Source organism: Xiphophorus maculatus, chromosome 19, assembly GCF_002775205.1.
Source record: "Xiphophorus maculatus strain JP 163 A chromosome 19, X_maculatus-5.0-male, whole genome shotgun sequence".
NCBI lineage: Eukaryota > Metazoa > Chordata > Actinopteri > Cyprinodontiformes > Poeciliidae > Xiphophorus > Xiphophorus maculatus.
Window position 1 is genome coordinate 12,267,412 of NC_036461.1, and position 27,068 is coordinate 12,294,479.

The following is a 27,068-nucleotide window of genomic DNA, read 5'->3' on the forward strand; positions in this document are numbered from 1 at the left end:
TCTTCAGCGGGTTCACGGGTCACACCGGAGCGAGCAGAGTGGCCATTGTGCTTTGTCGTTTCACAGGTGACTCACATCACTACACTCCAGCTTGCTGCAAGTAGAGCACTCTGAGATGCTTGCAGCATTCGAAATGCAGGATTTTCAGTCCAGTGCAAACAAATCGCTTTAAAAGATCAGTTTAATCTATTTCGAGCTGTTATTATGAGCCGGGAGAGTTGTTCAGATAAAGAGACTGAAGCGGGGTTAACATCAGAGCGTTGGACAACTCTTCACATACTTTATCCAGCGTGAGAGCTGTCAACTTTATTATTTGTTTTTACAATATGCTGTGCATATGATTTAGAATGCAGACCAATAAAAGTATGGTCAGGGGGTGAATAACTAAGAGCCGATCCGCCACATGTCTATTGAGACAGTGTATTATGTCTCACACTGATATAATACGGAGCATTGCAGAAATATCAATGATAAAAGTCATCGGTGCCATCACTGTTTGCGCTGAAAGTTGGAGGACGTAGGGCTGCTTCAATCTCGAAGTCGCTGTCATCAGATTCCTGCCAAAAGTCTTTACAAAACACAAAATCACATAATTAAAGCAAAACCTCCTGCAAAAACAACAAAGACAATATGAAGAGGGCCCTATGTAGGATTGCAGAAAAAATAAAAAGCAGTTTCACTTTTAAGATAAAGATAATAAAGAGCAGAAAACACTTTTGGTGGTGTTTTGGCAGAAACACCTTTATTTTTACCCGTCTGTTGAACTAAAGAGCCAAAAACGTTCTCCCCTATTAGTAGTAACAAAGTAAAAAATGATAAAAAAGTTTCATAATATACATATATAAAAAATAGAGGCAGAATCTTCCCCCAAATAGGTCGTTTTAGTTGTTTATCATCTGAATTAGTGGCTTCAAAAGAAGCTTTCAGCGAACTAGATTTGGCTTCAAGATCTTTTTTTTTTTCTTCAAAAGACTCAGCTGCAATCACAGAAAATTTTAATCAAACGGTTGAGAGTTTTTGGTGAAGCTCCAATTTTACAATAATTTCCACTATGCTAAACAGGCAATTTTTTTCATGGTGGTCTGTTTGGTGTAATTAACATATATTACGTTAGACACCAGCATCTACACTCACCTTTTGTTTGCAAAGCAGAATAAACCTTTGAGCTTCCTTTCCTGGAAATACAGAGTTAGTTAGTAGACAGGTAAAAGTTTTATTTATTTATTTTTTTTCACACAAAAAATGCAAATATAAAACTTACACCAAAATCCATAATTGTGCAAATAGTACATTAAAAAGTATACTGCAAGTTTATACTTCAAATATAAACTGTGTAATATAAAATCACTCAGAATCTTGGAGAATAAAGAGACACAAATCAATACACAGAAGGGAATAAGGTTTAGCTATACTCAGACACTAAAGCAGGAGGAAGTTTGTTGACGGCAAAAGACTTCCACAAGGACCTCTTTATTCAAAAATAGCCCAAAGACCGGGTTGCCAGGTTCCCATAGCTCCGGTGATATCGCTATGTAAATGTGTGACCTCCGAAAAGGCTTTGATCTACCTCGATGCATATGCAATAAGGCCACCCCCTCCACTTTTAAAGGCGTCCTCTTTAATTTACATCATGACAGAGCCTATTCAAAACCCTACAACATATCCCCATCGTCTCCCAGGTTAGCGTACAGATCCATATGGCTTTTCCGTCATCTATTTCACACACGTGCTAATGCTTTTCTTGAAGAAAGTAAGAAATAATGCAGTTTGTTTTGCTGCACTACAAAAAAAGAGCTGTGTTACGATTTCTTCCAACTGCATCACTACAGATCCATGACCTCTTTGACTGTCGTCCTTTCAATCACCCTCATCTCCTCAGTTAAATCTTGGCACATATGACTGAACGAGCATGAGGAGTAAATTACCTTGGCTGTGTTCCAGTTGTTCATGCTTAAAACTATACATTGGTGCTTTGCAAGACTTGAGAGGAAAGGAGAGAATACGATGAACCTCCCTGTCCAAACTGGAAGATTGCTTTTGTTTTAGAAACTATATATCATGGAGCAAAAACAATCATCACAATATAATCTGTAAATTCATATGATAATAGTGCTTCCTAATAAATGAATAGTTCATAAATTTGTTCAGATAATACATTGAAGCATACAAAAAAATGTGAAAGTTTAAAAATAGATAATTAGCAAACTAGCAAAGCAATGGGTAAAATGGCCGCAATGGGTTATGACAGAAATTTTGAAAATGAAAAATGTTCAGCACAAATATTCAACAATTCCTAAATGTAGTAGTGTTAGTAGAATATTTGACATATTTCCTGTTCTGCTCTTGATAGAGTGACACAAGTCTAACAAGCTGATATTAGATGGTTTAGCTGGAGCATCTGCTCAGTTAGCCAATTTGCAGTCAACTAGGTTGTAGACATGTCGCTCGTACCTTGCTGTCATTAGCAAGCTAACACTATAAAGATTTTCAGAATTTTGTAGCTGCAAATTTTTAAAAGGTTGGTACTTGAACACACACACGAATAGTCTTTCATTTGAGTAAATAAACTTAAAAATGGTTACGCAATAGGTTTTGCGACTTTGCTACATCATAAAAATAACGAGTTCCTGCAAAGTAGGAGAAACTCTCACAATAGTAGTGTTCATGTTTTTACGCTGAACAACAGATAAGGTCAAACAGTAACGCTTAACAAAAACACCAATGGAAGTATAGTAATTTAAAGCTGCGGTATAGAGGATCCAAAGCGGGCCACGATGCAGCAAAAACACAGCAATAATCGGTGAAATTACTTCCTCTCCTCTGCCGCAGTAATAGCCGTTTCACAGAGCAAATTGCGCATTTCTTTTCTCGAACTTCCCCCCACAGAACGGGAACGGCCCATCAACAATTCCACTTCAGTGAGGTGCAGTATTGATTTTAAGACAAAATCATTACCACAATGAACAGAGCCTGGATCTGACCCCACAGACCTGAACATTCAGTCTCCACAAACATTTATCACAGTACATCTTTTCCCGAATTTCCCTTAAATGAGGCAGTTATCTGAATATGTAAGAACTGGTTGGCATGTATTTCACAGGCCAGAAAGACAGAGGTGAACATTATGCGTGAAATGATGCAAATTACGGTTGTAATGTATTTTCCCCCTATTGTTGTATCTGTTCACTTTATGTGGGATTTGCAATTGTTTCATGTTCTTGTTTATCTCTGAATATAACAGTTGTTCCCAATAATCTTTAATACCAAACTGACCCCACAGACATTGTTTTTCCTAATCTTGAGGAAACATATTTTTAGTTCTCACTTTGATTTAGGGTGATTGATGTTTTACTAGTAGGCATGGGTCCATTACCAGTATATGGTAAAACAAGGTTTTAAAGTTATTTTTGTCAATTTTCTGTCAAACCTTTCCAAACTTTCAAAGTCCCTTTTAAAGAGATGCCAGAGAATTAATTGTTAGTGATAGAAACAATGCTACTTTAAGAATATTGCAGCAACTTACAACTCTCTAAGCAAATTCTGACCTATTTCTCAATTTGGGATCCATTTCTCATTTGATCTAGCATTTGCAAGCAGCATCAGAAGCCACTTAAGAAACTACTCAATTATATTAATAATGACAAATTACAACAAAAGTGTTCAGACTAATGCACATAACAGTGTAATGTTTAAACAAATGCAAAAGCAATTTGTGTATGAGGTGAGTTAATATCTATACTCAAATACACAACCATAAAATCTTTAACTGCAAATCAAGCAAATTCATAAGACTAGTGTCCAAGAGTCACAAAGATGCATTTTTCATTTTAACCAGGAGTCTCACCAGGAAAAGCAGGACTGTCAAGGAAAATAATGCTTACCAAGCATTTATTACTGCCTTGCCGACAGCTACAACCTGCTTTTATTTATCCTTTTTTTTTTTTAAGCCCCTGTCGCCCACGCACAAATGCTAATAGCACAATAGCACTTTTTGCTCGGCTGTGCTTGTCTAAAGGTAAAGGGAGACCCATCACCTCATCATTCCCATCAACTCCTACTCCCATCCCAGCTATGACCCTGCAAAAACATTGTTTAGGCTCCGCTTAGATGTGCTCTAACGGGCCTGAATGGTAGCAGGATGTAGCCCCTCAGTGGGGGCAAACAGTGACAGGCGCCTGTGAGTGCAGCATGAGTGGGTGCTCTCCAACGTGTGAGTGCTCTCTGCTGGCAGCGAGCAAGTACTGCAGCTCAACGTGAGAGGTATCTGGGCCACTGATTTCAACACAACACGCTCTCCCAGTGACTGGTGGCGGTCTAGTGGAGACTGTCGGTGTAAAGGCAGGATGAAGGGCAGCGCATTCATGGCGCTTCTGTTGCTTTATAGCCCAGACAAGGGGTGGCAGAAATTGATTGGCTGTTTCTGCGGTTACACTTTAGAAAAGAGCTTCTTTTATTACAGCCTATTACACCAGCCCTTTCATTATAGTATATTTTGTGCTTTTGGGGGCTTGTTTCTTCCAAGGTCTGAACTCACCGATATAAATATTCAGAAATATTCAAAAACGGAAAGTGTCAAAAATAGAACTGCATGTTTTATAATCGCACAAGATGTTAAATCCTAAAAAGCAAGTGTAATACAGTGACCTCCACTGGTCAGACTTTCTAAATGCTGCCTTTCTTAGTTATTTTTAGGGAGAAAGGGTTAATGGTTATCAGGTGTGAGTGATATCAGATTTCTTTGAGGTCTGACCTGTCAATTCCAAATGTAACACCAATCCTGAATTAAATTATGGTGCAATGTTTTGGATACATGTATTAGTCTAACTGTTTTATACATTTTTTTTTTTTTACCAGATTATCTCCAATATTGTAAAAAAAATGTTTGTTACATGCTTCAAAGATCCTTATCATTGGTTATTGTGTTAAAAGTTCTTAGTTTATATATAATCAATGAAAACAAAATTAAAAAATGATTTTTGAGATTCTAATCTGCTAATCGAAGAAAATAAGGAGAAAATTGGCCCATTCTGATCTCAGTTCAGGTGATTGTGGCTGAAAGTGGCAAATCCAACAATGTTTGGTGTGAAAAGCAGAAAACAATTAGTAATTTCTTTATTTTTCTATGAAGTGTTCTTCCATAATGAAACATTCAGAGAAGAAAAGAAAAATAATCCTTCTGATGTGCTACATTGCTTTTCTCTTTTTTTGTTTGACTTAGCTCACTGTTGGATTTTGTAGCAGAAAGACCACTCCATCCCCACTCCTGTTCTCGTTTTTATTTTTCCTCCTTTTCCCTCCCCTCTCTCAGCTCACGTCCCCCTCTAGCCCTCCATCTGTCTTTTAGGTGAAGCGTCAATGCTGCAAACGCAGCCCCCACCTCACACGAGGCAGAGGGGAGGGGTCTGAAAGGAGACAGACAGAGCTTCTGATTTTGACACATAGTGATTTGAGGTCGAATGCTTGAGCACATCCTGTTGTCCAAACCAAAGCTGTAAACCACTAATGGTTGAGTCAAGGTTTTTGTCAAGCAGGCTCTAGGCACGGCACTTATTATCCCGTTGGACGGCTGCGCCCTTTTGTTTTGTCCGTCTGCACGTGCGTTGAGGATGTTTTTTGGGGGATTTTTTTCCGGGTGGAAAAGGGTGGGTGGGTTAAAATGGTAAGTTAAAAACCTGAACTGAAAAATAAGAAGGGAGTGGCATCTAAAAATGCCTGCAGAAGAGAAAAGCAAGATTATTCCCTCCACAAGAGGAAGCAACGGCATGCACTCGCATACAAAGGGGAACAAGTGGTCTTTACATGGAGTGCAGCTGCTTATTAAGACTCACTCCTTCGTGCATTATTCTTTTCATCCCCACTCAACCACAAAGTGATTTGACTGCAAAAGATTTACAATGGGGGAAAAAAAAATCTGTAATAAATGTTGCAGATCAGCCGCCTCCCTGCAAGTTATAACACAATAAACAGAACAGTTCATAAAAGTATCAGACTGAAAAACGCTGTGTGGGAGAAAGCAAAGCAGAGGGGGAAAAAAAGAATATGAAAGACTCCAAATCTCTCCAACTCCATAATAGAGAAATGAGCGCATATAAATGTGTTAAGAGTATCTCCTTGCATCTTGTATAGACTGCATGTTTTTAATCTGTAAAGCTTATTAAGGCCGAGTCATTACTATGCAAAGCAGCACCCAGAGCTTTTCTCTCGCTTTTCAGCCGGGAGCAGTGTTTGGCCAATAGCACTGGCCCCCCGCCTCTCATTCTGCATTCATAACATGCAACATTTGCACAATGTATCTCTCAAAGGCCCTGAATAGAAGGCCTTAATACTCATGTAAACAACTGCAAACCAATTACTTAATGAATCGAGCCCACACATAATGAGGAGCTTCACAAAGGGCTATAAATGCATTTTTGTACCAAAGCCTCTGCTTTAAACTACAATCCCTCTGCTGTAGTCCCAGGCTTAACAGGCAAATCATAATTATTGTCTAAGACAACAGAGACGGAGCCATTTTTGTATATTTCGAGTCCAGCTCCGTCCTCCTTTTGAAGTCACTCATGAGCTCGCTGACAAAATAAAGCAAATAATTAACAAGCGGGATGGAGAGGAGGGAGAGGAAAACACGGGATGACAGAGAGGAAAAGGCAAAGAGGGATGAGGAAGGGGCAAGAAAGACGGAGAGAAGGAGAAAAGCTGCAGTGTTGTGCTTCTGTTGAAGTGCGAGGCTTCCAGACCACTTGTGGGAGCAATAAACTGCAAAAGTAGCTGCGGTAAGGGGAATGCTTAAATCAGAGCACAGCGGAAAAATTAGAGATATCTGTGCTACGACAAGGGGAAGATTAAGATGTCGCTCTCCCAACTGAGAGGAGATTACAGTGTTAGACATGCCTAACTACCCATTTGTCCTATTTTACTTACACACATACCTTATGTCTCATCGTTGCATTTGGGATGTCCGCATTTTGCCCAGCAAATTTTGTTTAATCACACACTTTGCGGATTCCACATGCACATCCCTGACTGTGAGGCAGACACCACCTGAGAAGGGCTTTTTTTTTTTGCCCAAAATTGGCTCATGTTTATTAAATACGTTGGTCAGTGGAGCTGGCAGGGGCAAGAGTGAGGAGGACCACAATAGAGCCAGGCCATTAGACCCTTCCATGGACTAATAGGCAGACTGGAGCGCTTGTTTGACAGGGAGATACAGACTTCAGCCCTCGTGTCAGCGTGTTGCCCAGTAATCACATGAAATCAGAGAAGATTATTCCTCATAACGTTTACCCAGCCATTACTAAAGCCCAAATGGGTCTGTGGTGAAGAGGCGCTCTGAGGACCTAAAAAGCGATTGCAGATTTGATGAAGTTGTGTTGATATTCAAATGTAACCGAGACGGTGTGAGCTTCTGCTGAGCCAGTTATCATTAGACGGTAAATAATGTTTGGAGGGTGACAAATGAGAGGACATTTGTCCTTATCGACTCTCGAGTCCCCTTCTTCTGAAACAGTTTTCGGTGATTCTGTTCTTGACATGATCTGTTTGCATTCTGACAACAAGGCTGAAAACAGTAGTGTTATGGCTCCAATTTATTTTTCCAGGCAGCTGATTTGCTTTTGAATCCTGGAACTCTGGTTGAACCTGGCTAACAGTGAGTAAGAGGGGCTTTAGGGGCCTTTTGTCTTTGTAAGCGAGTTAATGGGTGGTGCCCCCTTGATCTTATGGAAATGAACAGGGAATTATGAGAGCTGCCATGCAAATGTACATCAACCACTTTGGTGTCTGGTGGCCCATTTCCTGTGGCCCGTTGAATAACAACAATGTTCTTACCGAGGGTAAGGGTCTTGATGTGAGGAGCGTTTGGCCCTCCCCAGGTCCTCTTCATGGCCATGATTTATTCCTTAAAAGAGCAAACAAGCCCAGATAAAACCATTTGATTCCTGATTGATCTCATCACAGGCTAATTCACCGTCCATACGTGAATTCATACTTATAAGGAAGCTCAAAACTAGTCTTGGGCTCCCTTAATATGTACAAATGAGTAAACAAAAGACGTCAAGATTTTAAATGATCAAGTTCCAGTCGCTCACCCGAAAAGCTGCTTTCCTCCTCCTCCTCTTCAGAACTCGGCAGTCTTTTCTGCATGGCTGACTGTTTAAGTAACTTGTATGCTTTTGTCTCTGCTCAGGGGGGCACACACACAGACACAAACACATACAAAGTCACGGTCAAATATTAGCTTAAAAGGCCGGGTTTTCTGACTTCCACAGGTTTTAGTGTTTGATGAGGCAACATGCTGAATTTTATTTTTTGGTTCGCTGCTGAACTGGAAGTGACATACCAGTGACTGTGAAACAATAACTTGGGAAACAATATCTAAGGGGAAGACATGGTGTTTATTGGGAAGAAAAAAAAGACAAATTTGTCATAAACGTCAATGTATTTTAATTGGATTTTTAGATGATGGACCATTAAAAAGTAGAGCAGAATTGTGATTCCAGTCTCCCCTGTCACATGTGGATTAAATCCAAAGTTGTCTACCATCTGCATATCGGTTTATGACCGTTAAAACGCTGTGAGCTAGATAGGAAGATGGAAACTGATAAGTGTAAAAGCACTTTGTGTCTTCAGAATGACTAGAATAGATCTAGAGAAGTTCATACCATTTACGGTTTAAAGAAAATTAATCACTCAAGTGATTTGGTGTTTCTGACACTGGCTAGGAGAAAAAAACAAGCCAATCAGGCACAGCAAACAAACAGAAAAGGTGCTCTGGTCAAATCAGGCCAAAATGTCTCAGTAGTGGCAGCATAATGCTATGTGGAGACTTCTCTTCGGTAGGGGCAGGGAAGTTGGTCAGACTTGACGAGTCGGATTAAGATGAATATGGGGAAATCCTAAAAGCTGGAAAAGACTTGAAACTCTGCTTCATGTGTGTGATTGCTTATGTTATCACTTTTAATTATTTTATTCTTTTAGTCTTATTTCATATCTTAATCATATCTTAGAGATACTGTTTATAAAAGCTCATCTAGGGACAAGTCCTGCAAATTAACGTATGCTATAAGCGCCATGATACAGGCATGTTCAGTTTCTTTATTGTGTGTCTGTCCTTGTCAAATAAACTTAATTAATAAATAAATAAAACTTGGCCAGAACTTTAATTTCCAACAGGACATCGACCCTCAACAAACAGCCAGAGCTGCAATGGAATGATTTAGATCAAAGCATATTGGTGTGTTAGAATGACCTAGTTAAAGTACAGACTTAAATACAATTGAGAATATTGGCTTGGAAATGTTCACAGACACTCTCCATCTAATCTGATGTAGCCTGAGTTATTTTGCATAAAAGATAAGATTTATTTGTCATTGTCATCAACAGATTACAACGAGATTGAGATTTGCTCGACTCGAGTTAAGATGCAGGTTATGTGTATATACGTAATATACAAAGATAAAGAAATGAATGAGGGGCAGAAATCTGAAGATGAGCAAAGCTGATAGAGAAATGTTTGAAAAGATAATTCTAAATGCATGCCAATTTTTAACATTTTAGTTTGTATAAAATTAGGAAGTCCACATGTCATAACTTCTTTACTACACAATTATGTAGTACATTGTGTTGGGGTACCACATAAACCTCCAGTAAAATATATTTCAGTTTGAGCGTCTAAAATGATAAAAAGTGAGAAACTTACTACTCCGACACTTTTTTAGGGGGTGTGAATACTTTTACCTAACTAGTTTTAAAAGCAATTATTCAGTTGGTAAATTTCTTTTTTTGCTGAAAGTGTTGACACAGGATAGCAATCTCCCAGAGCTCTTTACACAGCCTCTGTTTCTACATCTACCCACTAATGCTACAGGCACACATCTCTGAGCAATTACTCTCAGTTCCAAGGTCATGGTATTTGATTGCGACACTGATGTTGCTCAGGAAAGCAAAATCTTTTCCTTGCAAAATCTTTAGTAATGTTTTTTCTTTCTTTTTTTAAGCTGGTTATAGCTCTTTTGATTAGATGTACAATATCAAACTGGACTCATTTTGCAGGCTGTGCCCCTTAGGGATGCGGAGGCATGAAAAGCCCAGTTGGAAATCGGACAGCCACGGGTAATGTGGGAATGGCTTTACATTTCAGAGGTGAGCTGAGGGATGGGCACACCAACTGCTTCCAGGATGCCGTCACATCTAGTACTTTTTCAAGTCCAGCCCTGCCAGAGCATTGTTTAGAAGATAATGAGAACCGATGACAGATCTTCTGCGCTCCCTACACTGGCGCCCTGACAATTAAAGCAAACCGCATTATGCCGGGCCAGCGAATTATAAGTCCTGCCAGAATTCGTCGGACCAGGCTGGAAACACTGCTAGTGTTTTCTTGGGAGATAATTAGAGAGAACTAGCATGGCTCTTCAGGTGGGACTTTGACCCTGGATTCACCTTGATCATCCAGCCTCAACCATTGTGTAAAGGAGCCCATTATTCACTGCAGTGGGAAGAAAAACAAACCACAACATAAGGACAGTGTGAATGCTGAGGCACCAGCAATGCCTTTTTACCTCTAATAGGACCACTTTCCACCAGGCTTTTGTCCTGGCTGTCCTCTTCAGTGCTTTGTAGTTCTGTAAGAAAGAAAAGCACACACTGAGAAGCATCGCGAGGGAGAAAGTGAGTCTTGGACAGAAATTGGTAAGGGGGTCCTTCTTTATATCTGAATGAAAGACTGCATAAAAACTGGCAAAGTAAATAACATGTTCTGTGCAAACATGTTTTCCACAAAAGAACATACATGTTTGTCTGCATAAAAGACTCAAAAAGCAAAAGTAAAATAGCAATGAATAGCATTTACATCTATGAAGATGAACAAAGAAACTGTCTGTAGAACCAGAATTGAGCAATTTCCAGCTTGATTGGCCTTGACCAGTGGTCGGCTGCTCGTAAACTCAAAAATCCAATCCTTTTTCCGGTGAATGCATTATACACGAGTGCTTCCACATCATGCTAACGATAACACTCTTCAGTGTGGATGCTGTTACTCAGAGAAAGGTTCTTAACAGTCGCTGTTCGGCAGCATCACTGAAGTCAGAAAAATCAGACGTATTTAAAAGGAAACTATTTTCTATGACATGTCAAATTATGTCTGAGGTTTGTGGAGGCTGTGACATGGCAAGAGAAAGCAGATAACAGAAAGGCTGAAGAAAGTAGAACACTGCTCCATTTTATTTTAAGCTTTTAACCTCCATCTGTAATGGAAAATCCTGGATTCCAAACATGATAGATATAGAAAAAGAGACAAAAAAGTATTTCAACAGTTAACAGGAAGGATGAACCAAGGACAGCAACATTGCTCTATTTGATCTCTTTAAACTTTAGTCTCAATTGTCACTGTATATGCTGGATTGGAAAATTATATTGAAAAAGCCTTTCAAAATCAGTCAGTAAAAGTAACACAGACTATTAAGAATCAGCATAAGTTGAAGTCAGCTAAAAACACTGCAATAATCTTACCTTACTAAATGGTAACTACCTAGTAAAATAAAATAATAATAAAAAAAAATAAAATTAATATTTATTGTGAAGTAATGGCTTTTGCAAGTTAAGATGTGTATTTCTGTTGTCAAGTCAATTTTTCCACTTAATTCCAATGAATAATATTTTTGAAAATATGATTAAATGCATTTTTGTCTGCTGTTTACAGGATAAGTGCAGTGAAGAAGGCTATTAGATAATGTGTGACTATTTTTCTACTGATTGCATGCGACACGTATTGCAAGAAAAACTTGGATCATTTTTTTAAATAATGATATCATCTCTTTTTTATTATCCTCATAGAAATTACAAAATATAGTCAGAAAATCTTTAGTCTATATTGTCTATTTATAAATAAATTTGAAAGAAAATACCCTCTAACAGATCAAGTGGGACATCTCCTCTGCTTCTGTTATTAATAACTGATGACCGCTTACTGTGGGAAGGTTGAAAAATATTTTTTTTTCTTTACTTTTATTTATTAGTTTCTAGAGAGAAATTTGTGGAAAAGAAGACACAGACAGTTCACAGTGTCATAAGAAGCAGAGCTCAATTCTCGGTTCAATTGGTGTAACCTAGAGATTTGATTGCATGCTAGGACGTATTAAAATGAATTAAAAGCTCAGATTTGTTTGTAAGTGTATCATTTTTTGCATACAACTTTATTAGAGCTCTCACTGTAAGCATGATGTGCGATATAAATATCTGCAGTTACCTTGGATGTTTTGCGGGCATACCGATCGGGAGGGCTCCACGTCTGCGACGGCCAAGGCGGAGGAATTATTGCACAAAGAAGAAGAGTCACTCTCATCCTCTGCCGAGGGGCCCTCCTCACTGGACCGGGAGAGAAGTGCCCTCAGAAACACTTTGGCCTGCGCACAGCACAAATTAAAACCACCTTCTTAATTGTTCTCATTTTGTGAAGGAAGCGTCAAATTGAACTTTGGCCATGGCTGCTCACGCCGAGGTGCAGCCATAATGTGTGTTCGTACACCAACATCCAATAACCTTAAAGTCCCTCACTCATTTAACAAAAAAAAAAAAAGATTATTTTTCACGCCGTTGCGCCTGCTCTCCCCTTCAATCACTTTAGCTTTTCTCATTCCCTCTCTTCTCATCCATGAGATTAGAGAACTTTCTAAAGAATGCAATCACCCTGCCGTTAATGTGCAACACGTTTCAGATATCTTTCCTCTTGGCTGAGAGGATCGAGACAAACTACTCTCTTCCCGCCTCTTCAGCTCATTTTTATCTCTGTGGTGATGAGGATACACAATTAAGAGAAGCTGTTCAGGGAGATGCCACACACAGATTTCCTTTCTCCAAACCCAAATCAAATCCTGCCATCATGATCTCTCTTTTGTGATCAAAGGCTTCCTCTCAGCCTTGGACAGCCATTTGGAACTTTAAATGAACGCTAATATGAAGGGGGTGATCAGGGGGATTTTGACAGTGACAAAATTTAAGTGCATTGTAATTCGTTATCAGGTGGTCACAGAAAAGATCAACAATGCGAACGATTTAATGTTTTTTCAGAGGAGAAAAAGATACAAACACATGCCGATCTGACTTTCCCGCAAAAGAAACCGTCTTAATTCTTGTCCCTAAAATTCCTTTTTTTTAGATGTAGTCAAATGTACCGTGAGTTGAGGGCTTTTGCTCATCTACTGCATTTTAAATATCAATGAATGCAACTGTTAGCACTTGAATATTCAAAGGGCCACTTTGAGTGTGTGCATGCGAGCTGCATGCTCCCATTTGTTAGAGTAGCCAGGCTGCGTGGCGGGACGTGAATGGAAATGTCTGTCTGAGCCCATGTGCAGAGTGAGCGGTTGTACGGGAAGACAGAGGGACATTAAGGGAGAGATGGGGGGAGTGGAGGACAGGAGGGAGGAATAGATGGAGCGAGACTCAAAGCAATAAAGGAAGAGAAAGATTTCACTCAGCCTCTTTCTGATGCACTTGGATACAATGATGTAGATGGATGTACCCCTCTTTCTTTTGTGAGTTCATATTTTCAAGAGGCTCTACAGCCTTCCTCTTTGCCTCTTTCATTGAGTCGGGTGTACTGCAGCAACAAATTGAAGCCGCAATGATCCCAGTAATATGAGTCAAAACAAATGAGCAAAACACAAGGGTCCATAGCTGGACATTAATTGTAAATAATCTCTTGTTGATTATGAAAGTTTTCACACTCTTTGAAACCTTTCCATATTTGCACAGCAAACTAATGAAGGAAGGTGCTCCACAGATGAGACCAAACATTAATATTTTTGTGGAAAAGCAAGAATGGAGGTAGCAACATGCTGTAACAGATTACTTGTTTTATAATTTTAATTTTTTTAAGTGTCGTTTTTCTTTCCATGTTACAATCTTGAACTACTTTACATTAGTCTATCACAAAAGTTAATTCTAAAATACATTGAAACCAGTGGTTTTAATGTGACAAAATGTGAAAGCATAGTATGAATACGTCTGCAACATGAGTGTGAGGAAAATGTCAAACAATAAAAAAGAAGAGAAAGTTTTTAAAGAGCAGACTTTTTTAAAACTGATTCAGCTGATGAGAAAAACCTTAATTAAAAGCAAGCATTGTCTTAATAGTGAACCATTTGAGAGTGATTTGTAATTACTGCTGTGTGAAAAGGCCTTCCATTAAAGAATCTCATGAGCAGGGAAACCAAACCTTTTTTCCAAGGGCAAGCAAAACAAAAAAGAAACAGAAGTATAATAACAAGCCATGTCCGCTTGTTAAAAATGGGTGGATGTGTTATTACTGCATGACTCTCTGTGTGCCCTATAAGAGAGTGTGTGCGCGCGTCTTTGACGCTACCTGCTGGCTGTAGTCGGCATCACGCTCCAGCAGAAGCGGCGTAAACAGTTGGACCAGGCGCTCAGTGCTGAGGACACGGCTCTCCTTGAGCACAAGGGCGTGCTTGAACCAGCGATCCCACAGCCGAGCCGCATTGGGAGGGAGGCTGGTGCTGTAGTTGAGTTGGGGGTAGGGCAGCAAGAAAAATTAACAAAAAAGGTGCCTTCTTTAGAAAAAAATGTAAAGGAAGATTAAAATGAGCATAAATAGTCATAAATGTGAGCAAGTTTGACTAGAGCAAAATATATTACATTTGATAGGTTAATGTTTTGAAGATGTTTTGTGGAAAGGATTGTTTTCTATAACATAATGTCTATAAACAATGTCAGAACTATAGATTATTGATTATTTTCCAGTTAACACTGAATAGACACAGATACCAATATGACCTCAGGCAGAAAAACAGGCTAGTAGGTCAAGGTCAACCAATTGGCATCTCCAGAGAACGACGCTGCTGGATGTGTCTCTTAGAATTGGAGTATATAATAGAAAAGGTCTCAGTGAAATCAATAGGCTAGTGAAGCAGAACATAGATTTGGCTCAGACTATAACTGCGCATTATCCAAAAGGACTGGAAGTCGCAGATAGGGCATTTTAATTTACTCATGACATTCACCCATGCCGTGTGAGGTGACACCAAAGATGACCTTTCAGGTTTGTGAACAAGGGAGACCGATCAAACTGTAACATGCGATATCTCAGAAACTGCCTTAGAGAGAAATAAAATAAAAGTAAAAAGAACATACAGCGAACTTTCAGTCTGTAAAGCAGATTTCACCTCTGCTGTGACTGAATGCTTTTAGTAAAGAAAACTATTGAACTCCAGCTATTATAGCAATAATGATTTGGGTGTCTGTTTTAAAGCTATTATAAACCAGAAAACCTTTGTCTATTTCATTTTTAAAAAAACAAAATTAATTTTATTAATATAAATTAGTCAAAATTTTAGCTAGTAAGCTAAGAGATTGAAAACAGTTTTGCACAATTGACATTGTAAATGCATGATTCAAACAATAACAAAAACCCATTATTGAGACAAATAATTAAGCACAACTACAACAATTAACAAAATTCAAACAGAAATACCATTTATCACTTTTGAGGTACCATGATAATAAAAAACACTCACTGACCCTTACCTTATTTCATTAGGCTCAGTGTTAGACTGATGCGCTCTCACCAGCTCCTGTGGCAGCACGCAGCCCTTCTCCGTGCTCCATGACAACCTCCGAAGCTCATGAAGGACGACAGTTCCACATGCTTCAAGGTCCTCGTCAATCAAGCCCGCTCCATCGTCACAAAGGCTGCCCAATATATAGAAAGCGGTCAGCTATTGCCATGGAGCCCTGAGGTGAGCCCCAGGCGAGCATTGCAGAGAACGCATCGAAGACAAACAAACATCCTAAACGAGCATAATCATAAACATCAGCGCGACTAAACATTATGAGGGTCGTGACACCAAATGGTCGCACAACAGACGGAGGTAAGTACACACTATGTATTTAGACAGCCCTGTTCTTGTGCAACATTTATTCTTTTATGCTTTACGACAGGAGCAGCAATTATGGTAAATGATTCATGCTATGAAGTATAAAAACCTTGTGAAAAAGAAGCCCTGTCTAATGAAACACATTCCCTGTCCTCTATCTCTATGACTCCCAATAACAATAGAGCCAGGGTGGTTACTATAACAATCCCATGCGTTTGAAAACCCCCTCAGAAATAAAGACGCACGCCTGATGGTGATGACACTTCATCTAATGTGAGAGCCCTCAGCAGAAGGATAATATGTTTTTCTCATCTGCTCAAACTGCTCCATAGCTATTAAATAAATTTACATGGCTTTCCATTTAGACAGGGGGAGATAAGATTGTAAAGTTTGAAGAAAGACAGGAAGGATGTACCTGATAATCCTATTGAGTTGTCTCCCATCTATTGAGGAATCTCTGTACACGTGGCTCTGCTCGTCGTGGAGTCGCCCTTCGATGCTGTCTAGCAGATTAAAAAGTCCTTCCAGGGAGAGGCTAAAAAAAAAACAAACATTGCAAATATTGTGATGAAAGGAAATAAAAAGCGGAGGTCATATAATCGATTTGGTTTGAAATTGTAAAGGGAAATAAAAAAAAATAAAAGGATGCCATTTGATCCAAAAATCTGTGACACGTTTCTTTTTTTTTTTTTTCCAGGTAATTTCCTTGAGATACTCAAGGACCACTGGAGAATCCGGCCATCAAAACGTGACGGCAACAATGCAGGATTTCAACACTTCACTGTCTGTTGATGGTGCCACATGTAATAACAGGTTGCACAGAAAAGCTCTGATACCTGGCACTCAAAAAGCAGAACTTCTGTCTGCTGCTGTAGTAAAATGCAGGCTCAATCCTGTCCAATAAGTAATAAGTAACATAGTATTAAACAGGGTGAATTTATAAACACCTTAAAAGCTCACAGAAAACAAACAAAAAAAATCCTAAAAGAAAAAGAGGGGCCTCTGGATAATTTCTTTTGGTTGAAGATTTAAACTTTAATCTGGCCTAGTGAGGCTACGAAATGAGAAATGGATCCCTAATGCATGTGGATATGCAGAATTCATCTCTTTCTTGTGCATTAAGCTCTGGGTGGTCCTCATTGAATTCTCCCAGAAACTCCAACAGAGACATTCTGAGCCGCCATCCTTTAAAGAGAGGCCAGAGAGACTTTATGATAGTCTGTCATAGGCTCTTAGGTTAAGGGTCAGCAAACAATTGCTCCCTCTTTTTTCCGCAGATTGTTTCCTGTTAACATTCTGAAAGAATAGACTAAACATGTGTCTGAGTGTGCCACAAGTTGTTCCTCTTTATTGTAGAAAACGTCTTAGAGATGGAGAGAGTAAATTAGTGAATTTTCTGCAAATAGTCCAGGTGTATATCTTTACTTTGTATGTTGCTGCTGTTCTCAGGATGTTTTAACTAGGTGGAAGAGGTCAGCAGTAATACTGTAGAACACACAGTTCTGACACACAGAATTGGTCCCAAAATTGAGTGATTGGTGTCAGGAGGAAGCACACTGCTCGCACAGATGGCAAAAATAACTCAACCAAACTGACAAATGCAGCCACAAATAGTCCCAGCACAGCTGTGGCTTTAAATATTGTCTATGTTCCACAATAAGACGATAATTCAAGAGACAAACTCTGTTATTTATCTTCTTATTGTGTCCTTTTCTGACAGCTTATGCAAACAGTATGGGAGGTTCTGGTTGCTTTACTGTGTTGGGCAGATTTTATCAACAAATGAGAGCGAATGGGAAATCATGTCTGTTACATGGACAAACACGACTAGAGGGAGAGAAAATAGAAAATGGCCAGAGAATCAGAGAAACTACAATGCCAGTCACAACAAAAATAGCAAACAAATGAGAAAAGAAAAACAATATTAAGCATGGATCAGTTAGCAGTACTGAGGTATTTTTTTAAAGTTCTGGTTTCAAGGTACCTAAAAGTTCCATTAGACTACATTGAAAACATTGAAGTGTCCTGAATTTTCTTTGGTTGCATGAGAAAGTCTTCTATATAATTTTTTAGTCCTAAAATTACCTTTGCATTGTTAAACCTAAATATATATATATTTTTTTATATAGGCAATATAGTTCACTACCCTGGGCGGCATAGTGTTGGGGGCGGCACAAGAACTCAACAAAAAGCAAAAAAATATGAATCTGCCTGGAGGATTTGAAAGAAGGACTAAACCAGGCTGACATTCATGGAAAATCACCACCAGTAAGCAGATAGCAGTTTGCAGAGGGACAAAAAGGTTTAATGCAATGTAGTGCATATTATATATTATACAGTACATATGTATGTCCGCATATACACAGTATAATATATGGAATATATTACTTCCTTTACCTTGCAGTGCTCCTACAATGACATTGTGATTACATAACAATTAATTATTATGTAATTCTATTCTGCTATAGAATTAGTATGATGTACTGCTCTTTAATTTGGACTAAAAGCGATTGGCAGTACCAAAAAGCCTCGAGCCATTGTGCAGTTAGGTGAAACTGTATTTGTGAGGCGGACACACTGGGGCCATTATGAGAAGAAACTCGGACAATATTTCAGTCTCTCTCAGTCTGTCCGTGCTGGAGGAAGAAAATATAATGGGATAATCTAATGAATTGCTTGGGAATGGGGTTTGAATGGAAGGAGCGATATAAACTCTAACCTTAAGGGAGAGGGAAACACAGGGAGACGATAGACGCAGGATGTTCTCTGAGCTTTACATCAAAGCCTCTGGTTCTCTCCTGAGACACAGAAGCTCTCTGTGTTAACAATGGTGGCAGCAGCCCCCACCGTTGTCTCTCCATTGCAGGCTAACTGCAACTCCTCTTGGGGTCACAGCATAAAAAATATGCTAGACCACACATAAATGTGCCTGCTGCATCCTTAGAGGGGAAATATAATCTTTCAAACTGCTTTAGAAATACACAAAGGCTGTACCAACTTTTAAATAATATGCTTCCAATTAGACAGTGCTCAGAAAGGTTTGTGATATTTATAACAGATACAGTAAGCAGAGTATAATCTATAATGTAGCATAAGGGGAGAGAGAAGAAAAAAATAAACAAATATGTTTACAAATGCACAAAAATAAAGTGGTTTGTAAAATGCACACAAGGGCCTGCTTATATGAAGAGGGGAAAAAAGCAGAAACGCTGTGTGCAAAAACATTCACATGGGGTTTTCTGTGACTCCGACTCCATCCAAAGTGATCCTTCAACTCAGAAGCCATCATCACGCTAAGGATTTGTGGCTGTAAGTGCTGTCCACATGCCCACCCTCCAGAACACTCTATGGTGCCACAATTTCCTCCTCCAGTGGGGACTTCCTGAGGTCTCTCAAGCAGAAAATTGCTCTGTTAGAGCATTATCTTGGATTATGGCAATATTGTTGTGGACAGGTCCTGAGCTCTCCCCTCTATAAGATGCATCGCTGCCACAACAGCCACTGCTAATGCGAAGCTGCAGACAACACTGTGGCATGGACTGTGACTCCCTCAGCTCCTGTCTGTCAGCCCCAGATTTGATACTTGCAAAGAACTTCACCCACTATCACTAACTGCAATGTGGTTCAGGATGAGCACGCAGAACATTCTTTTATGCAAGCTTAGCTTAGGTTTTTGGAAAAAGGTTCACTAAAATGTGCCAACTCTAAAAGGACAATGTCCTAAAACAGAAGAAAACACAGAAAAATGGGCCGCTGTCAGTTAGTTTTAATTTATTTTGCTGGTTTGATGCAAATAATTATTTAAATAAGAAAAGAAAGTGAATCCTCCCATAAACCAGTGTCTATGCGAAAATGTCTCTCATGACACAAAAAAGGCATAAAGCAACTGATTACATTTTTTTTGTTCTTTCCCATTTTTCCTTGTGTTTTTATCAAATTGTTCCAGGAGATTTTTTGTTTACGTACACATTCCCATTTAATTTATTCTTGCTCCCATTTCGTACCTGTAAACAAACAATTTTGTACCAGTTTTCATATTTTCTATTTTTTGGTGTAGTTTAATATTTTTATAAAATATAGAGATATACTGCCTCCAAAAAACCCCATTTAGACTTGTTGACTTCTATAAAATATGACAGATTAATACTCCGGATAAGGGTGCACAAGTTGTCATGAATATACTATCACTGCATCTACATTAGTAAATTAATATGACATTTTGGAAAACAATAATTAATAATATTGTGTCAAAGTACCATAAGTTCACCCCTTGCATCTCAATAGGATAATTCAGAATGGAGCCTGTACAGAATGCCCACACTTGACACTGATTACAGTAATCAAGGAGTTAAAGGTCACAGATGAAATTGGAAGCATAAAAGAGAGAATTAAGGAAATGTGAATTTATCACAACATCACAATGATTTTCTAACATAACACAGAACCTCCAATGATCAAACAAAAACTTTGACCTCCTATTAATAGATGTTGTTTAACAAAGTCATGTATCCAAATTTTATTCAAAAAATTGTAAGATAAATTGGAAGCACCTGGTACAGAAGAGTGGGGCTGAATGATGAGAGATCAGAGAGATAATGTTTGGGTAAGGAATGTGTAGGGACACCACTCAAATGGAAAATACTGAAAATAGAACAAGGTCTTAAGAGTTAAAGTCTAGAAGATAATCACTGTCACTGTTCGCCATCCATGGCAGTATCCATCATGTCTTGGGGGTCATCAAATACATTAGGTTCAACCCCTTGTAATTAAACACAACTTGAATGCTATATTAAAAGTTTCTTGTCACTTGTGTTTATGACTAGATGATTAGCTAAATTCACATGCCTCTTGTGATGTCATAAACCCAAACACAAATAAGGAAGAAATGCAGATTTCTTTCTTCAAATCTAATATTTTGTGAAACTCTGTATAGTGGAAATCCAGGCAACATTACCCAGATGTACTTTTGCTGTCAGTGTAGTTTTATAGGTGAAAACAAAACAACACTGGATAGTCTCTTTAAAATTTCAGAAACCAAAACACTTCAAACATACTTTACCTTTTCAAAGTCACCCCCGGTGTTGAGGATTCACTATTTAACCGTTCTGTGTTCTTAGACTCATCAGAGTGGGGGGATGAATCAGTACGATGCTGTTTGTGATCACCACTTCCTCTGCAAGAGGCATTTCTCTCTGATGCTGCCTCCGCTGGTAAATCCTCCTCAAGCTCCGATTGTGTCAAAGAAATTGTCAGGTCACTGGAACTGCTCTCTGACAACTGCACATCTGAGCATGATTCTCCAACACTCTCACATTTTCCTGAATGTAAACAACCCAAAGAGTATCGCTTGTTTTTAAGAAAAATATAAAAAATTTCAAAGGGCAAAATAAAGTGCTAAAAACTGTTTCTGTGAAGGCAGATAAAAGCTACAACAAGGTAGTAAGGAAGAAATATCACTGCAAACCTGATGTCTCTTGAGCTCCTTTTCTGAAAGTGGTTTCAGACTTCAAATGGCTAAGACCTCTCTCTTCATCTCCCATTATGAGAGGCTTGCGAGCCACCTCTTGGGAGTCAGTGGGTTCTGTAGCGGGATTCTTAGCCATCGCAGGGTTACCGTTGCTGGGAAATGGATTCTTCTCAGACCTCGTCAAGGTCACCAGAGGTGAAGCTTCTCGTTCATCATCACTTGCAGAAGTCACACAACCAGCTGCCGCTGTTGAGGCACGAGCAGATGGGAGCAGCCCCGACACTCTTTCATGTTTGTCACTCAAATTACAGCCGTCAGGGGAATCGTTTGAGCTTGAAATGTCATCTGATAAATGCGCTCGCTTACTGGCGGCATCCTCTCCGCCAACTCTGAAGTCCTTCAAAAGGCCACTCGGTAGACGTTCGCACGGCTGAACGCTGCGATTGGGCGAACGCTGCAATGCTTGGTGTGAGTGTACACTTGTGGTGCCAGCTTCGGCATCATAGTCCCTGGAGGTCTGGCGGTCCATAAAAATTTCCACTTGCTTAAAGTTCTTGCTGTTGTCCCACTGTCGTCTTTGCACAGCTTTACTCTGCATTCAGGAAAAACAGAAACATATTCATCTGGAGTTTCTTTCTGAAAATGAAGTGTTATTTAACACATGTAGAAGTGTTTGGTTAATTATAATCAAAAGTGAAATTATTTAAGCAACTCAAATAACAAATCCCATACAGATTCATATCTGGTAGGACAATATATTTTAACTGCCATAGAGTAAAAATATAAAGGTCAATGATATATTTAGTCTGTTGGATGAACATAAACTGTCCCCAATCTCCAAAGTGAATGTATGTTTTTAGTCACCGAGTTGTGGGAACATCATAATGAAGAAAAAGCAAGAAATTAAAACCTTCATCTCAAAATTTAGCGTGAATCTTACAAAACATGTTTTTTATATCATAAGACCAACTAAAAAAAAAAAGGATGTCAGATATTTGAGCAGTAAGTCCAGGTAGTATAAAGTATATAGAATCAATACTTTGGTTTGGGTTCCCTTTGTATTAATAACTGTTTGGCACTGGAGGTAATCAGAAAGTGGCATTTATGCTGGTATTTTTTTCACAGCACTGGAGAGTTTGGCAGCATTAATCCCAGCTCAACTATAAATTAGCTACTCAACCCTCCACTTTCCATCCAAACTCTTGGGCTTTGCTTCAAAATTTTCTCTAGTCGGCTTGTTTTTCCCCTTCCACTAAACTTTCCGAGAATAATCCTTGCAGACAGCAGTCTGAACAGCCAGTTTCTTAGCAATGACATTTCACAGCTCACCCATGAAGGATGCCAATGACTGTCTGCTGGATAACTATCAAGCCAGGAGTCTTCCAAGTGATTGTATATTGCAACTAAAACAAAAATTATCAAAATTACTTTTATTATTGGTGTTATGTAATATTAAAGATTTCCAAAACACATTACTTGCCAGCCATAATGAAAAATGAAAATACTTCAAATTCAACACTCAGTGTAATTAATCTATATATGATTTAGGTAGATTTGCAACTGACATAAACACAATTTTAAATAATACCCTTATCTATTGAGATTCACTCGCTATATGTCACCAGCTTGATTCATAAGAAGTGTAGTTTATTTGGGCAAAGGTTAGAGTTTTCTTCTTACTATGTTTTATACTAATGTGTCAGGATCAATGCTTTAACTTTTAATCTTGTGAAAAATCCTTTAGACAAGTTTTGATTCATGTCTGCAATGTCACCAAGAGGGAAGAGAGAGAGGGAGAGAGAAGAGCAAAAAAAAGCCTCCCTCCAAACATAACAACAAAAAGCGTAGCTTCTGTTTCTTTTCTGATAAGCGTCTTAAATACCAAACAGTTAGCTGCTTAATAACATTCACTGTAACCCATGCAGCCTGCCCAGCAGATCCACAAAGTAGGTAAAAAAAAAGAGGAAAAGTTAATTTCTTGGCTGAGTGATTCCATCGGTAGCTGCAGGGCAAAGTAGAAAGTGTTTCACTAAAGTAGCAATTGATTCTTCTATCAATCTGCGGCACGCGTGTGCTCTTCCAAGGAATGTATTAAATATGAAAATCATATCCCGTTATCATCTGTCTCCAGCTTTCAGCCCGGTAAGCTTTCCTTAATGAATGCTGCAGCCTGAGGGACATGCACACTGCCAGCCAATGGCTTGTATGCATAATGGAGTGACGGTACCATTTTGCTCATTACAATATCGACAGGCTGAGGGAGGGGGTGGGGGGCTGCACACAGTTACAAGTGACTGCTCTAGACAGCATGCTCCAAGTTATTGTGAGATGTCTTAGACATTTCATCTAAAAGAGCTTTAACTGCTTTAAGTGAAGGGAGAAAGCAGCCATGGGCTTGAACTACACTGCTTGTGCAGACTCCCCAGCAAGGATTAGACACCTGTGCTATTACAGATACACAGTTTAAACGTAAACTCCTCTACAGATTTACTAGGCATAATGTCTGCTTTTTTCTGTTCTCCTAAATCTGAAAACAGAGCCCCGATAGAGCTGTCTGTAATTTGCATAAACCTTGTAAACATTTTTAAATACGAGCATCGAGCACGAGTTAAAAAGAACCAACAAAATAAGCACAAAATATAAAGAAGCAATACAAAAGCAGCAAAATGTAGCATACACAAGAAGCTTGATGCTCTTTTTCAAAAATTTTACAGCACCAAAATATTAGCAGTTTTTACCTTTGCTCCTTCCAGCTCCTCTGTCTTGCTGCTCGCTTCAGTGAATCTGAAAATCTTTTCCAAGAAGTCAGCCTGTATAAAAATGTATTAAATAACCAGATACAATATAGAAAAATAATCATATTCACATAGCATTAGAAAAGGAATACCTCCAATACCAGTGCTCAATATTATATGACTACAAAGAACCTAAAGTGGCAACCTTGGAGCAGCAGGCTATCAGTCAAACGAGTTTTCTCAAGTGAGCGTGCCTGGTGTAGAAGAAGATACTCTCCTTAACGTTTATCTGACTGACTGCCTTAATCTAAACTCACACAGTAATTGTATTTCAATCGAACAATAAGCCTTGGTTTATCTCAAATATACACCTTTTTTAATATGTTTCTTTATGTTTAAAAATAAATAAACTTTCCCAAATTAGTGTAGGAATATTTATTTTTTTCAGGTGTCATAATTGTGGTAATAAAACCATTAATGCAAGAGTGATGCTAAAAATCACCAAAACAAAAACAAACATATAGGGCTCAAAAGCATTCAGAGGAAATAAACCAACTGCTTGAGGGGAGAGAATGACTAAACCTCTGGAGCACTTCAGAGTCTCTATATTGGGCAATTAACTCAGTGAGTCATAATTAGCCAATTTTGTTAATTTGATATTAAGCTGTCAAGCACTGTCATTGAGTTTTAAGTGATAATCTGACTGGCTCATTGTTTTGTCCCTTGTTCATTTGCTTGTGGTGATAAATTGGACTGTTTGAGTGTTTACTTCTCTCACATCAAGCCACTGCGAGCAATTTCAATGGGCTGTCTACTTGTCTACTATGCATTTTCTAAGTAGTAAATGTACAATGTGGCAATTAAGCTAATGTGTACAAAATGTGTTTAAAGTAATCTTTTTCTTTAAGTCATTTGTTTACCGCTAGAGGTGTTTTTTAATCAGATTTTGAATAAAATATTTGCTTGCTTGGGTTAGGGATTTTGCAGTCTGTTGATAGTGCTTATATCAAGGGAAAATCTACATAAGCAATCTGAAACTGTGTTGATAAATACATAGCAGTGTGAGTGAATGTAGTACCTTTTGTTGTTGCAGGGTTCCATGGTCAGAACTGTACTCCATGCTAATTTCCATGCACTCCACATCTCTCTTAAGCTGAAGGTTTCTCATTTTCGCTTGTGCTTCCCTGCCACAGATTTCTTTGAGATAGCTGCGCAGTTTGGAACACTTTATCTGCAAGCTGAAGGCAATGGAGAAGTGTTATTCAAGGGAAATATTATCTGAGAGCATTGTCAAAAACTAAGAGCTAGACCTCTCGTAAGAAAAGGTTAAGCACAATATGATTTAAATTTGAAGCTTGCTCAGAAGCCTCATATCAACACGAGCTTTGCTGTTTTGACCTGAAATGTGAATATGAATGAGATTGAAAACACCCTGCTAAGGCTCAGACACCATTTACAATATTCTTGCTAAGTAACTGGTTGTCCAGACGCAAATATTCATACAGAACAACCTTATATTAGGTACCTTTTGCTTCACACTAACTATGACCTCTTTCTTTGCTTAAATGCCGTTATTAGAAAATAATGGAGCTCTAAAATTCATAACACGAAGGTAAAACTGTTTCTCACCAAAGGCAAAAACTTAAGCATTTTAAAATCATTTTTTAGAACAATAAGAAGAAAATCTTTAGAAATCAATTTTTACTATTGTTTGATACTTTACTGAACAGCTGTTTTCATTGCAATGTTGAGATTTCCTCTGGAGAGTGAATAATAATACCATTTAGCATGCATGTGCAAGATGTGAAAAAAAAAATATTAAAAAAGCAAAATGAGAAGTTCAGATGTTCACATATTCTTATTTTTGTCAGCTGGTGAAACTTACTTTCTTGCGTCTGATCTGGAGTAAGCAAACATCTCCCTCTCCAGCTCCAGTCTGCGCTTCTCACTGCATAGAGACATGAAACAAGTAAACAAAAGCTGTCATCCCCATGAAGGCTCTGGTCAATTGCCCCTTAGTGAAATAATGACCCCCTCTCATACGCACCCAATTCCATGTTGTCTCTTCTTATATTTATGTTGCGCCTGTAAACAAACCTCTTCCTGTCCATACAACTACTTAACCATTGCATATAATTTTGTTCTACTTTCGTAGGAGGTACTTAAATGTCATGTGTATTCTACTTACTAAACTTTTTACACCTGCACATCTCCTTTGTACGAATACGGTTTAGTAAATCCGAAACGTCCGGTGGTAAATAGCTCAATTTTGAACCGGACAAAGTTACGTACAAAACCACAAGGGGGGGATTCCAGCACCCTCAAAGAAGACCTAAATAGCTTAGCCCGTAAAATGTATTTCTAGGCTAATTATTCGCAATATTAGCGCTATTATTTACAGGCACGCAATCTAATAAAAAAAAACAATAGCGCAATCACTAAACGGAGATTAGCTTTGATAAGTATTCCAAGTATGAACACAAGAGCAGCTCCTAGATTTACCTCCGTTAGCTTAAGTTAGCCTCAGAGATAATTAGCCGTTGAAATTCGCCGGATAGTTAGCCGGACTCGCGCGGCATAAGGACATCACCAGGCGGCAGAGATTACAACTCGAGCCCCCAGTCTACCTCGGCCCGACGCTCCTGGTAAGAAAAAACAGAGCGATACCTTACCTCTTACGCATGTTTTGCTGAATAGAAGCTATCTTTGCATAGTAGCGGTCCTCGCTGTAAGTGGACCCTGCCATTTTCACCTGCTTTGGAGCCGCGGCAGAGCCGAGACCAGCAAAGGTAGGCACACGGAGGAGGCAGAGAGAAAGACGGTTGTGTTTACGGTGGTTACCATGAGAACGACTTCCCAGAAACCTTTGCTGGTAAACACAAAATTCACATGGTCTATTTTTTTTCTTTTCGAATTAACTCTTAAATGCTAAAAACAAAGTGTCTTCTTTTGAGAAATGCAAATGCAAGTGCCTAAATGCCA

At 38.9% G+C, this 27,068-nt stretch overlaps 1 protein-coding gene across 1 annotated transcript; it reads right to left on the minus strand.

The window, feature by feature from the left end:
• Positions 1-246: 246 nt before the first annotated feature.
• On the minus strand, positions 247-26,913 carry kiz (kizuna centrosomal protein). The gene is made up of 15 exons (XM_014468813.2): positions 26,759-26,913; positions 25,972-26,034; positions 25,165-25,324; positions 24,090-24,161; positions 21,349-21,943; positions 20,944-21,202; positions 16,300-16,419; positions 15,535-15,699; positions 14,357-14,507; positions 12,239-12,395; positions 10,554-10,616; positions 8,085-8,174; positions 7,825-7,894; positions 1,135-1,175; positions 247-568 (listed from the first exon to the last, which is right to left on the minus strand). Exons 1-15 carry the CDS (start codon positions 26,830-26,832, stop codon positions 465-467), a joined length of 2,184 nt encoding a protein of 727 aa, XP_014324299.1. The 5' UTR covers positions 26,833-26,913; the 3' UTR covers positions 247-464.
• Positions 26,914-27,068: the final 155 nt, after the last annotated feature.

What these genes read in the sequence shown, in the direction of transcription:
- kiz (XM_014468813.2), bottom strand. Translation starts at nt 26,832, where the DNA reads ATGGCAGGGTCCACTTACAGCGAGGACCGCTACTATGCAAAGATAGCT. An exon ending in AGGAGCTGGAAGGAGCAAAG is followed by an intron (nt 21,944 to 24,089) that starts GTAAAAACTGCT and finishes TCCTGAATGCAG; the next exon opens with AGTAAAGCTGTGCAAAGACG. An exon ending in GGAAAGTGGTCCTATTAGAG is followed by an intron (nt 8,175 to 10,553) that starts GTAAAAAGGCAT and finishes CCCCCTGAGCAG; the next exon opens with AGACAAAAGCATACAAGTTA.